This window comes from Arvicanthis niloticus, chromosome 14, assembly GCF_011762505.2.
Source record: "Arvicanthis niloticus isolate mArvNil1 chromosome 14, mArvNil1.pat.X, whole genome shotgun sequence".
NCBI lineage: Eukaryota > Metazoa > Chordata > Mammalia > Rodentia > Muridae > Arvicanthis > Arvicanthis niloticus.
In genome coordinates this window covers 50553742-50567971 of record NC_047671.1, presented here as the reverse complement: position 1 = coordinate 50567971, position 14230 = coordinate 50553742, and the positions used below count along the sequence as shown (strand labels likewise).

The following is a 14230-nucleotide window of genomic DNA, read 5'->3' as shown; positions in this document are numbered from 1 at the left end:
ATTTCCAGTGGATAATACATATTACAGAGTAATATTTGCATATTACTGGTAGATCAGTATTTAAAATATTGGGAAGAGACTTTTTACTTATGAAGAGATCTCTCACCGATACGCAATCTCTGTGAAGGAGAGAGAAGATAAACATACATGCACTTGTAACACTGAGAATCTACTATTATAGAATAAAAATGAAAAGAAAGTATTTATTTTATGAAAGAACCCAATTATTGCCAAGGTTGTTAAATCTTTGGACTCATTACCCATTGGAGCCACATGATGTCGCTGTCTATCCAGGTCTGGCTCGCTCAGATCCCAAGACTTCTCATAGCAGTATGTCTCTTAAAAGCTGAACAATGGCAGTTGCTGCTCAACTGGATTAAAGGATTCCAGATGCCCAAAAGTTGATCTTTATATTAAGACCAGATTTTCTCAAAGGAACAAAAGGAGTACTTGACATGGTGTTTTCTCGGCGAGGAGGTCCGGATTCCCGGCGTCTGCTGCTCTCGCTTTTGTTGTTCTCAATCTGGGAAGCTGGGAGCGGCCAGCTCCATTACTCTGTCTCAGAGGAGGCTAAACACGGCACCTTCGTGGGCCGCATCGCACAGGACCTGGGGCTGGAGCTGGCGGAGTTGGTGCCCCGCCTGTTCAGGGTGGCGTCCAAGGACCGCGGGGACCTTCTGGAGGTAAATCTGCAGAATGGCATTTTGTTTGTGAATTCTCGAATTGACCGGGAGGAGCTGTGCGGGCAGAGCGTGGAGTGTAGCATCCACCTGGAGGTGATCGTGGACAGGCCGCTGCAGGTTTTCCACGTCGAGGTAGAGGTGAGAGACATTAACGACAATCCGCCTGTATTCCGGGTAAAAGAACAAAAGCTGCGTATTTCAGAATCCAGAATGCTAGACTCTAGGTTTCTGCTAGAGGGCGCATTCGATGCAGACATTGGAGCCAATTCAGTTGTAACCTATAGGCTTGACTCTAATGAGTACTTCACACTAATCGTGAGTTCAAAGAACGAAGAAAGTAAACAGATTGAACTAGTTTTAAGAAAATCGTTGGACAGAGAGGATGCTCCGGAGCACAAGCTACTGCTGACAGCCACGGATGGGGGCAAACCTGAGCTCACAGGCTCTGTTCAGCTGCTGGTCACTGTACTGGATGTGAACGATAACGCCCCTACTTTCCAACACCCCGAGTATGAAGTGAGAATCTTGGAAAACTCAGACAACGGAACGACAGTTATTAGACTGAATGCTTCTGACAGGGATGAAGGGACGAACTCAGCCATTTCTTACTCTTTTAATAGGCTGGTGTCGCCCAGGATTCTTGACCAGTTTAGCATAGATGCAGATACAGGAGAAATCATAATTCAAGGGAATTTGGACTTTGAGCAAGTAAATGTCTACAAAATCCATGTTGACGCGACGGACAAAGGACACCCTCCGATGGTGGGTCATTGCACCGTTTTAGTGAAGGTATTGGATGAAAATGACAATGTCCCTCAGATCACATTGACTTCCTTATCCCTGCCTGTCCGAGAGGACGCTGCCCTGGGTACTGTCATTGCTCTAATTAGCGTTTCGGATCTGGACTCTGGAGCCAGCGGGCAGGTGACCTGCTCCCTGACTCCGCATGTCCCTTTCAAATTAGTGTCCACCTTCAAGAATTACTATTCGCTTGTGCTGGACAGCGCCCTGGATCGAGAGACCACAGCTGAGTATCAGGTGTTGGTGACAGCGCGGGATGGGGGATCTCCTTCTTTGTGGACCACGGCCAGCGTGTCTGTGGGGGTGGCTGACGTGAATGACAATGCTCCTGCATTTGCACAGCCCGAATACACGGTGTTTGTGAAGGAGAACAACCCGCCTGGCACGCACATCTTCACAGTGTCAGCGGTGGACGCGGACGCGCAAGAGAATGCGCTGGTGTCCTACTCGCTGGTGGAGCGAAGGGTGGGCGAGCGCTTGCTGTCGAGCTATGTGTCTGTGCACGCGGAGAGCGGCAAGGTGTTCGCACTGCAGCCTCTGGATCATGAGGAGCTGGAGCTGCTGCAGTTCCAGGTGAGCGCGCGGGATGCTGGTGTGCCTGCCCTGGGCAGCAATGTGACTCTGCAGGTGTTTGTGCTGGATGAGAACGACAATGCTCCTTCCATTCTTTTGGCTGGTGCTGAAGGCTTGGGTAGTGTGGCAACTGATCTGATACACAGGTCTGTGAGCGTGGGTCAGGTGGTCGCGAAAGTGCGGGCGGTGGACTCAGATTCTGGCTACAACGCATGGTTGTCCTATGAACTGCCACCCTCTGTGGGACCTCGCAGCCCATTTCGTGTTGGGCTGTACACGGGTGAGATCAGTACAACACGTGCTCTTGATGAGTCTGATGCACCCAGACAGCGCCTGTTGGTGTTGGTGAAAGACCATGGTGAGCCAGCGCTGACTTCCACAGCCACCATTCTAGTGTCCCTGATTGAGAATAGCCAGGCACCGAAGGCTTCTTCTCAGGCTTCTAGTCATGCTTCAGTCCCAGAGGCGTCGCTGGTAGATGTCAATGTATACCTGATCATTGCCATCTGCGCGGTGTCCAGCCTGTTGGTGCTCACCCTGCTGCTGTACACCGCGCTGCGCTGCTCAACGACGCCCACCAATGGAGCCTGTGCTCCGGGGAAGCCCATGCTGGTGTGCTCCAGCACGGTGGGGAGCTGGTCATACTCACAACAGAGGCGACAGAGGGTGTGCTCTGGAGAGGGTCCACCTAAGACTGACCTCATGGCTTTTAGTCCTAGTCTTCCACCGCGTCCAGTATCAGAGGTCACTGGGGAAGGGCAAGATTTAACTGTCGATCATGGCTTTCAAGTAAGTCCTTTTATATTTAGAAATATTTAATTTGCAGAAAATTTGTAACTTCTTTCATGGTATTTCACATCTGCACATGTGCATTATTTTAGTTACAGTTTTTACTTGTTTTATTTTTTATGTGTGTTGTCGTACATTTATTTATTTAGCATCTGAGATTTTTACATTTTCAGGTTGGCCTGATACTCCTGAGTTTGGCTGACATGTCACATACTGGTTATTCGTATACCACACTCTTTGTTGTTCCAAGTTTGCCACAAGCAATTTTATATTGTGCGGAGTACTGCTTTTAGCCTTTGTATGATTCCAGTCTTGTAGAACAGAACTTTGGTGACATCCATGGGAATGCACTTCTCCAAACATTTACATTTCATGGTTATTCTCTGAGCTTTTAATATATTCTGTGATATTACTGGAAAGGTATAATTTCCTTTCAATCATCACTTTCATGAGTTTAGGTTATCATCTTATTTTTTCATTTTAGTTCTATTAGATTCAAGCTGTTGTAACATTTATTACTGTTTTAAACCTTTCAGTCATAAAATGCAGAATAGTTTTCTTCATTCTTTGTTTTTTTGTAGCAGGGTGTCTATCACATATCTCAGTTTTACATAAGCCTCATAATCCTCCTGTTTCAGCCCCCTGAGTGCTGGGATTTGGCAGTTTTCACCATTTCAAGTTTTATTTATTTATTATTTTACTGGTATGGAAGTTTTACACTATTTTCAGTAATTTAATATATTTTTTGAATATCCTTGGCTGGTTGATAGTTGCTCTTATTCTGATAAACATCTGCTGAATTTGAATCAGTGATACAGTAAAATTGTGTTGATCTTTTGTGTACGAGCTGATGTATTTTTACAAAGAAACATGTCTCATGGGCCCAAGTTCATAATCTAGCCCCTCTCCTCAAAAATCTACATTAAGTTTACATCTAATATGGTTTAACAATATAATAATGAACAAGAACACTGTATGTAGTAATTCTATTGTTGTAGATAGATGTGTAATTTATAAATCATAAAAATACTCAAAATGATGAGGACAAATTAGTTCACACAGAAATATTTTTCTTTTTGGAAGTAAATCTATTAAAAGTCTGAGATAGTTTCCTTGTCTTTCAACATCTCAATTATAGAACTTCTTTTTTCTCTCTTTGCTTCTTTTGTCTGTTTTATTTGCCCTGACATTATATACTTATCAGATATTGAGCAAATTTCTTAGAAGAGAATGGTTAGATTTAATGAAAATTAATTAGAGGTTTCTGGAACTCTGGACTCTTATAGCATGTTAGCAATATAATGACACTGCATAATCATTTATAATTAGATTGTATGCTTTTTCCCAACTGAAATGAATCAGAAATGTAGTAGATTTTATATTTTTCATAATTTCTGTCTATGCCTATCATCTTATTTTTCTATCAAAATGCTCTATATAAAATGATTTAGTTTACCTCTCAGTTTTTAAGGACCTTTGGCTTCGTCTATGCTTATGTTTCCAACAGTATTTGAACAGTGTGCAGCCTCTTCTTCATGCAAATGACTTTATATTTGCTATTATGTTGACATATACTTGGCTCTCAGACGTGACTTGATCATATCCTCTTACTAAATTTGAGCTCTTTTTATAAAATATAAACAGCAGTCAAAGTCAAAGTCATCTAACACTGTATTTGGCACCTAATCCCTTTAATCATCACCAATAATGTCCATCATTTTACTTTTAGGTGCCCCCAGAAGACTAATAATAAATTTAACTAATCAATCACTCAGTCAATCAGTCAATCATTCATGTTTGAATGAGAGACTAGAACTCAAAAGAGAGTTGTTCTTAATTAGAACCTAGGCAGAAAAGAATGGTAAGCCAAAGTTTAAAATAGAACTCTTTCTTAAACCCTGAATGAACAGTACTGAAGATCAATGCTCTATGGGGTGATACAATAAAAGCTGTAGAAGACATAAAGTAGAGATTGCTATTCACATAAGACAATAGTTGAAAATAATCATATTATGTAGGTGTAGGAATAAGACATGATGGTGGGAACAGGCTATGCCAATATTAATAAAAAGAAATATATTCTATTTTCTCCCCACAAAGGTTGTTTAACTAAATTATATTTTAAAAATACTTTATACATTTACAGTTCATGAAATTACTTTAAAACTACTTCATCTGCATATATTTACTGATATCTTTCATCCAGCATAAAAAAAGTTTATTGTGATCGGTAAATTTCTGGGTGCCTAGCTTTCTTAGGCATCATGACCCACAGAGCAATCTATTACATCAGGATCAAAAATTTAGGAATGTGGATGATCTTGCGTTACAGAATGAAAATACTTTTCAAATTCAATATTTGTGATTACATAATGATCATTTTAAATTGCCACTCTATTTTTAACATTATTTTAAAATAATGTTGTGTTCCCTGGCACAAGAGAACTATAATTATGGCATTTCACAGTTTCAGAGGTCAGTCCTCTAATAACGCCTCTCGGAAAATAAAGGTGGTTTTCTATTTCAACAATGATAAAATTCAGAGAATAAAATAAGGTTCAATGTCTATTCACTGAATATGTACTTACTTTTTGGGCCGCTTGATGTCGCTTTCGGCCGCCTTATTCATTCTGATTAAAAGACTGCTATAGCCACCTTTTTTTTTTTTTTTCCGGGAGAAAAGACGCTCCATTCTTGTTTAGTCTGATGAGCAAGGGTGAACACAGGAGAGTGGAATTGAGAGAATCAGTTGGCATCTCTTCATTTGGAGGCAATTTAAGCGAATTGGAAATATCAAACTCCTGAAATGCTGTGTTTAGGCGGTGCAGTCCCAGAGGGCCAGCTTCTAGTGCTTTCGCTTCTGCTCATCACAATTTGGGAAGTGGGGAGCGGACAGCTCCACTACTCAATCCTCGAGGAGGCCAAACACGGCACCTTCGTGGGCCGCATCGCACAGGACCTGGGGCTGGAGCTGCCGGAGCTAGGTCCTGGTCTTTTTCAGTTGGATTCAAAGGGCTTTGGGGACCTTCTGGAGGTAAATCTGCAGAACGGCATTTTGTTTGTGAATTCTCGGATCGACCGGGAGGAGCTGTGCGGGCGGAGCATTGAGTGCAGCATCCACCTGGAGGTGATCGTGGACAGGCCGCTGCAGGTTTTCCACGTCGAGGTAGAGGTGAGGGACATTAATGACAATCCTCCCATGTTTCCAGCGACACAAAAGACTCTGTTTATTCCCGAGTCCAGACTGCTTGACTCGCGGTTTCCACTAGAGGGCGCGTCAGATGCAGATGTCGGTTCCAATGCTCTGCTGACTTACAGACTGAGCACCAATGAACATTTCTCTCTGGATGTACCGCCCAACCACGAGCAGGTGAAACCTCTTGGTCTTGTTTTGCGGAAACCTTTAGACAGAGAAGAAGCTGCAGAGATGCGCTTATTGCTCACGGCCACCGACGGAGGCAAACCGGAGCTGACCGGCACCGTTCAGTTACTCATCACAGTGCTGGATGTCAATGACAATGCTCCGGTTTTTGACAGATCTCTCTATACCGTGAAATTACCAGAAAACGTCCCAAACGGAACATTGGTGATCAAAGTCAATGCCTCAGATTTGGACGAAGGCGTGAATGGGGACGTTATGTACTCATTTTCGAGTGATGTTTCTTCAGATATAAAATCCAAGTTTCACATGGATGCTGTGAGTGGGGAGATTACAGTTATCGGAATTATTGATTTCGAAGAGAGTAAAGCTTACAAGATTCCACTAGAGGCACGTGATAAGGGCTTCCCACCACTGATTGGTCACTGCACGGTCCTTGTGGACGTTGTAGATGCTAATGACAATGCTCCACAGCTCAAAGTCAAAACGCTCTGGCTCCCTGTTAAAGAAGATGCACAACTGGGGAAAATTATTGCCCTGATCAGTGTGATTGATCTAGACTCAGGTATCAACGGGCAGGTGACCTGCTCCTTGACTAATCACATCCCCTTCAAGCTGGTGTCCACCTTCAAGAATTATTATTCTCTCGTGCTGGATAGCGCACTGGACCGAGAGACCACAGCTGACTATAAAGTGGTGGTGACAGCGCGGGACGGAGGCTCGCCCTCCCTATGGGCCACGGCCAGCGTGTCTGTGGAGGTGGCTGACGTGAACGACAACGCTCCTGTGTTTGCGCAGCCCGAAAACACTGTGTTCGTGAAGGAGAACAACCCGCCTGGCGCTCACATCTTCACGGTGTCGGCAGTGGATGCAGACGCGCAGGAGAATGCGCTGGTGTCCTACTCGCTGGTGGAGCGAAGGGTGGGCGAGCGCTTGCTGTCGAGCTATGTGTCTGTGCACGCGGAGAGCGGCAAGGTGTTCGCACTGCAGCCTCTGGACCATGAGGAGCTGGAGCTGCTGCAGCTCCAGGTGAGCGCGCGGGATGCTGGTGTGCCTGCCCTGGGCAGCAATGTGACTCTGCAGGTGTTTGTGCTGGATGAGAATGACAATGTGCCGATGTTGCTTGGAACTGGGACCGGTGGTTCAGATGGAGTGTTCAATCAGTTGTTGCCTAGGTCCGTGGATCCTGGTCACGTGGTGGCGAAGGTGCGCGCTGTAGATGCAGACTCTGGCTACAATGCTTGGCTGTCTTATGAGCTGCTCTCTTGGCCAGGCAGTATACGCAGCCCATTCCGTGTGGGATTATACACTGGTGAGATCAGTACCACAAGATCTTTGGATGAAACAGATGGGACTAGACAACGTTTCCTGGTGCTGGTGAGGGACCACGGTGAGCCTCAGCTGACTGCCACAGTCACCGTGGTGGTGTCTCTAGTGGAAAGTGGCCAGGCCCCAAAGGCCTCGTCCCAGTCGTCTGTGGGTGTTAGTGTGCCAGAGCCATCTTTAGTGGATGTCAACGTGTACCTGATCATCGCCATTTGCGCAGTGTCCAGCCTGTTGGTGCTCACCCTGCTGTTGTACACAGCGCTGCGCTGCTCGGCGACGCCCTCTGGGGGCGCTTGTGGGTCCGGGAAGCCCATGCTGGTATGCTCCAGCGGGGTGGGTACCTGGTCTTACTCGCAGCAGAGAAGGCAGAGGGTGTGCTCTGCAGAGGGCCCACCGAAGACCGACCTAATGGCCTTCAGTCCCGGTCTACCTCCATGTCCTGGATCAGCAGAACTGTCTGTATCTTTGGACTCCTCTGAGAAGGTGAGTTGTTGTAGAATTGCATTTATTCATATAGTTATTTCTGGAAGATTTTTTAGAAACTTCCTTGGTATATTTAAGTACTGTAGAAAAGTCTACAGTTATACCAGTATTTAAAAAATTGTAGATATTTTAATTTGGAGAAGACTTCTATTTCTATACTTCAATTAGAACAAATCAGTGCATATTATGGAAGTGTCAGATAACTGTTGAAGTAATTTATTTAAAAACTATAATGTATTAATCAAATTTCTAATGATGGACGAGCTTCCATAACACTTGAAAGCTTTTCCTTGTGAAAACCAGAACCAAAACCAAAACCAAAACCAAAACCAAAACCAAAACCAAAGGACAACAACCACCCCCCAAACAGCAATAAAAACCAAACCAACCAAAACGAAAAACCAACCAACCAAATAAAAATTCAATAACTGCAAAAGGAAACAAGGAAACAAACAAGAACACACAGAAAAACGTCTACAATGGCTTGGTAGTCATTCAGTGAACATGAATATGAAGTTTCACATTCAGCAGTCATCTGGATGGAAACACATAACAACTACAGGATCATTACAAACAAAATAAAGAAACAACAAACAAAATGTCTTTCCTTAGAAACCTAATTCTGGGCCGGGCATGGTGGTTCATATCTTTAATCCAAGCACAAAGGCAGAGGTGGAGGCGGAGGCAGAGAGGCGGAGAGTCGGAGAGGCAGAGAGGCAGAGGCAGGTGTATATTTGTAATTGTGAGGCCAGCCTGGTCTACATAGAGAGTATCAGGACTATTGTCTCAAAAAGTAAAAAGCAAAATAAAACAAAACAGCAACAGCAACAAAAGCAAACAAACCCAGAAAGCCATAACTACAATTCTATTAAAAAGAGTATAAAATATGATTCTCACTTCAACATGTGTAAAAGATATTCCTAAAGTTTTTTATAATGTAAATTATAAGAATATATTTATTGACAATGATTTTTATAATGTTTATAATTCTGGGCAATTTCTCTTGTAACATTACAGAAAATACTCTCTTCCAGCAGTTAATATTTTTTTCTTTCATGGTTTTTCAAAACAGTGTTTTTTTGTGTAGCCCTGACTGTCCTGGAACTAGCTCTGTAGACCAGCCTGGCCTTGAACTCACAGAGATCTCCTTCTTCTGCCTTCCAAGTGCTGGGATTAAAGATGTGCACCAGCACCCCAGGGAACTTTCTTCAGAAAATGATTTTTTAATTAATGGGGTTTTTAGACTTGTGATTAAAAAATTGGGATGTAAAGATTTAATTCTTTAAATTCACTTGTAATTCATAGTCTGAAAACTACAAAAAACCTTCCATACAATAGGTGAGGATTGACTTTTCTTTCATTCTTCTACAGCAGAAGATTCCTCAATGTTCTTATGTGCTATACTTAGCCTTTGGAGACTATAATTTGTGACTTTAAAATAGTTGTTTCTGTAAATTGTCCACTTAGTTCAAGCTATATTTTAATTTTCTCATTTTCATTTGACAAACTAAAATTCAGGAAGAAATGGAAATAAAAGGAATGACAGATACTTAATTTCTGGTTTCATAAGTCTAGCTTGGCTTGGGAAAGGTTGCTACAGAGGCACACACTGTCACATATTAGGCAAAGTGACAACGTGTGTTCTATCACTGGTTTGTCATCAATTCCAGTCTCACTTTCTTGGATTATACTGTGCTCATGCTTCCTTATGTGCCCTAAAGATAAATTAATCTCATGGGTATTTTACAAGTTCTGAAATTTATATGTGATGACACCTTATAAGATGGGAGAGGATATGGATTACTATAAATGGCTAAATTACCAATTAGATCAATGTAGACATGAAAAAGAAGGGATGCATGTTATAGTACTGAAAACAAAGTCCTGAAACTACTAGTCCTCAGAGATGGAATTGTCTTGGATGCAAACGACACTGATAGTTCCCCTCAATCTATACTATATAGTCAAATACTAAAACCTGCAGATGTTTTAGTATTTGACTAAATACTAAGTGGCACATGCCTTTAATCCGGGCACTCCAGAGCCAGAGGCAGGGAGATCTCTGTGAGTAAGAGGCTAGCCTGGTCTACAAAGAGAGTTGGAGATCAGCCAAGAGTATATAAAAAGACTCTGTCTCACTACCCACCTTAGCCCCAACAAAGAATAACAAAACAAAAAGCAAATACTTGAGCCATCACAAACAGTACATGGAGTGTGAAGAACAATTGCAAACAAACATTTGAAAGTTTAAGTCTGAATTCAAGTTAAGTTGGTTTGATGGGCATACGTTTGACAACAGGAATTCAGAGACTACTCAAAGTTTGAAAAAATAGTAACAATAGATTCTTTGTAGCAAACTCTGAAAGCAGTAGATTCATATAAAATGAGATTCTCTAGTCAACATGTAATGTAATAAAATGAAATTTCTTTCCATGTGAACAATTTCCATTTTCTTAAATGCAAGAGCCATCCCGTTCAGTCCATGTATGACTCATAGTTTAGCCACTGGAGAGCGACGATTTTTCGAAGGAAATATTTTTTCCTGAGGAGCCAGACTTGGCCATAGGTGTTGTAAAAACATTTGTGTCCAAACTTGAGTCTGAGAATAATTCACACTTGTGAAGTGCTCAATTCTCCTACAGAAGCGCCCCAGGCTTAGTTTGCTATCACTTGCACCAATGGCTCCCACTACTGAGACATTGTCATGAGAGTGGGCCGTGGAACATGAAGAGTTTGCATGGATGAGAAGCCGAAGGTGTGTGATTACTAAGGACATATAGAAGAATGAAAACGGAAAAATAGCCGATGCTGAGTGGAGGATCTCCACATTCTACTCTTGACTTCGGAGTCACAAACATCTGGCAAACAACTGAACTGGTGTCTTGAAACTGTGGTCTAAATGAAATTTACTTAACCTTAAAACAATGACAAAAATAATTGAATTGAGCAGTATAACTTGAAAGGGCCCACTCCTGCGGTGTAGTAAAATAACAGCCTTCTCATTATTCCTTGACTCTTAAGGGCATGTCAAAATTTACCTAATAATTATCATGTGATCAAGAAAGGAATCACCTCTCGTGGTTTTACATTTGAAGAAAAAGTTGCATATTAAGTATTCACACTTGCTAAAGAAATGTGACATGAGGCATCGAGTGTTCGTAAGGATAGCAATCCACAGAAACAAACCAAAGATGTGAATTAAAGAAAAAGTGCCCTCATACAATTACACTTACACATTTAGCCACTGGATGTCGCTGCCGTCCACGAAATATGTAGCTTTTAAGAACAAAGCTATACTTCGTTGTTTCTCAGGGGTTAGGAAGTAGCTACGTTCGGAGATCTCAGCGTTTCGGTTTAAAAAATGAGATTAGGAAACGGAGCAGAAGATATTAGAACTTGTGTGCATCCCAGATGGCATATTCATGGATTTTTAAGACAAGAGAATGCTTCAGTGGTGATCTCCAGATGTCTGAGCCATGGAGTTTGGCGCCTGCTACTTTGGTTTCTGCTCCTTGCAACATGGGATGCAGGGAGCGGCCAGCTCCACTACTCCATTCCAGAGGAGGCCAAACACGGCACCTTCGTGGGCCGCATCGCGCAGGACCTGGGGCTGGAGCTGGCAGAGCTGATGCCCCGCCTGTTCAGGGTGGCGTCCAAGGACCGCGGGGACCTTCTGGAGGTAAATCTGCAGAATGGCATTTTGTTTGTGAATTCTCGGATCGACCGGGAGGAGCTGTGTGGGCGGAACGCGGAGTGCAGCATTCACCTGGAGGTGATCGTGGACAGGCCGCTGCAGGTTTTCCACGTGGAGGTGGAGGTGAGGGACATTAATGACAACCCTCCGATGTTCTCCGTGGCGGAACAAAAGATCTTGGTGCCTGAATCTAGACTGCTTGATTCTCGATTTCCACTAGAAGGCGCCTCTGATGCAGATGTTGGAGAGAACTCGATGCTTACTTACAAACTCAGTTCAAATGAGTTTTTTACCCTTGATATTGTAAACAAAAAAGGCAAAGGCAAATTCCCAGTGCTTGTTCTTCGAAAACTGATAGATCGAGAAGAAAATCCTCAACTAAAGTTGCTACTGACAGCAACCGATGGAGGTAAACCTGAGTTTACGGGATCGGTTTCTCTGTTGATCCAGGTGTTGGATGCTAATGATAATGCTCCTGTGTTTGACAGATCTGTTTACGAAGTTAAAATGTATGAGAATCGAGAGAACCAAACCTTAGTAATACGGCTGAATACTACTGACTCAGATGAAGGAATAAACAAAGAAGTGGAGTATTCATTTAGCCCTTTGACCTCGTCTATTATAAGAAAGAAATTTCTAATAAACGAAAAGAGTGGAGAAATAAAAGTAAACGGCGCTATTGACTTTGAGGAGAGTAACAATTATGAAATTCACGTGGATGCTACAGATAAAGGATATCCACCTATGGTTGCTCACTGCACTGTACTCGTGGAAATCTTGGATGAAAATGATAACACACCAGAGATTGTCCTCACTTCTTTGTCTCTCCCAGTGAAAGAAGATGCTCTTCTGGGCACTGTAATCGCCCTGATAAGCGTGTCAGACCAAGACTCTGGTGTCAACGGGCAGGTGACCTGCTCCTTGACGAATCACGTCCCCTTCAAGCTGGTATCCACCTTCAAGAACTATTATTCCCTCGTTCTGGACAGTGTCCTGGACCGAGAGACCACAACTGACTATAAGGTGGTGGTGACAGCGCGGGACGGGGGCTCGCCTTCATTGTGGGCCACTGCCAGCGTGTCCGTGGAGGTGGCTGATGTGAACGACAATGCTCCTGCATTTGCGCAGCCGGAATACACGGTGTTCGTGAAGGAGAACAACCCGCCTGGCGCGCACATCTTCACGGTGTCAGCGGTGGACGCAGATGAGCAGGAGAATGCGCTGGTGTCCTACTCGCTGGTGGAGCGGAGGGTGGGCGAGCGCTTGCTGTCGAGCTATGTGTCTGTGCACGCAGAGAGCGGCAAGGTGTTCGCGCTGCAGCCTCTGGATCATGAGGAGCTGGAGCTGCTGCAGTTCCAGGTGAGCGCGCGGGATGCTGGTGTGCCTGCCCTGGGCAGCAATGTGACTCTGCAGGTGTTTGTGGTGGATGAGAATGACAATGCGCCCACGCTGCTGGGGCATCAGTCAGGTGGACTTGCAGGCGAATTTAGCCAACTTGTTTCACGCTCAGTAAGTGCGGGACACGTGGTGTCAAAGGTTCGCGCAGTGGATGCTGACTCTGGTTACAATGCATGGCTGTCTTATGAGCTGCACCCAGCTGCGGGCGCGCGCAGCCCTTTCCGTGTGGGTCTTTACACGGGTGAGATCAGCATGACACGAGCCCTGGATGAATCTGATTTACCGCGCCAACGCCTACTGGTGTTGGTCAAGGACCATGGCGAACCTACATTGATCGCCACTGCAACTGTTTTGGTGTCCCTCGTGGAGAATGGTCAGGTGCCAAAAGCTTCTTCCCAGGGGTTGCCCAACTCCTCCCGCAAGGAGGCGTCGCTGGTGGATGTCAATGTGTACCTGATCATTGCCATCTGCGCAGTGTCCAGCCTGTTGGTGCTCACCCTGCTGCTGTACACAGCCCTGCGCTGCTCAGCTGTGCCCATGCAGGGTGGGTGCGGGCTTGGGAAGCCCACTCTGGTGTGCTCAAGCGCGGTGGGGACCTGGTCATACTCACAGCAGAGACAGCAGAGAGTATGTTCTGGAGAAGGTCCGCCCAAGACCGACCTCATGGCTTTTAGCCCCAGTCTTACACCTTGCCCAGTGGCCGAAGTGGGAATGGAAAATCATTCTTCTGGAGGAGACGTGTCTGGGAAGGTGGGCTATTACTTTTTACTTTCATATTTTGCTTGATGAAATACATTTTCTCTCTCATTTTATTCTGCGACAAATGTGTGTGCCAGATTTTTTTTTTTTTTTTTGGTCTGAGTACCACTATACACAAGTATTTTTGGCAATGCTTTGGAATATAGTTTATTCCAGAAATTGGCTTTATGATGTCCGTCTATGCACTACTGTGCAAACCTTTGCCTAAAACTTGTAATTTAAATATAACTATTATGAACCCATAAGCTTTCCTCAATAGAACTTGCGTTGAGGATGCAGTAAGTTTTATTTTCATATGCTGCCTTCATGTTACAAATATTTATAACGTTATTCATTTATTTATAT

General features: G+C 44.0%; 1 protein-coding gene across 10 annotated transcripts in view; it reads left to right on the top strand.

Annotated features, from left to right (window-relative positions):
- The window catches only part of LOC117719719 (protocadherin alpha-7), a 222463-nt gene that overhangs the window by 50004 nt on the left and 158229 nt on the right, over positions 1-14230 (top strand). Inside the window, exon 1 of one of the 10 annotated variants that reach the window (XM_034517935.2) lies at positions 330-2846. The exons of 7 other annotated variants lie outside the window; for them this stretch is intronic. In XM_034517935.2, coding sequence (XP_034373826.1) covers positions 456-2846 — 2391 coding nt within the window. In that variant the 5' untranslated portion in view covers positions 330-455. Of the gene's footprint in view, positions 1-329; positions 2847-5526; positions 8035-10811; positions 13877-14230 lie in introns of those variants that run through there. 2 more of the 10 variants (XM_076912774.1, XM_034517933.2) reach the window with 2 other exon arrangements.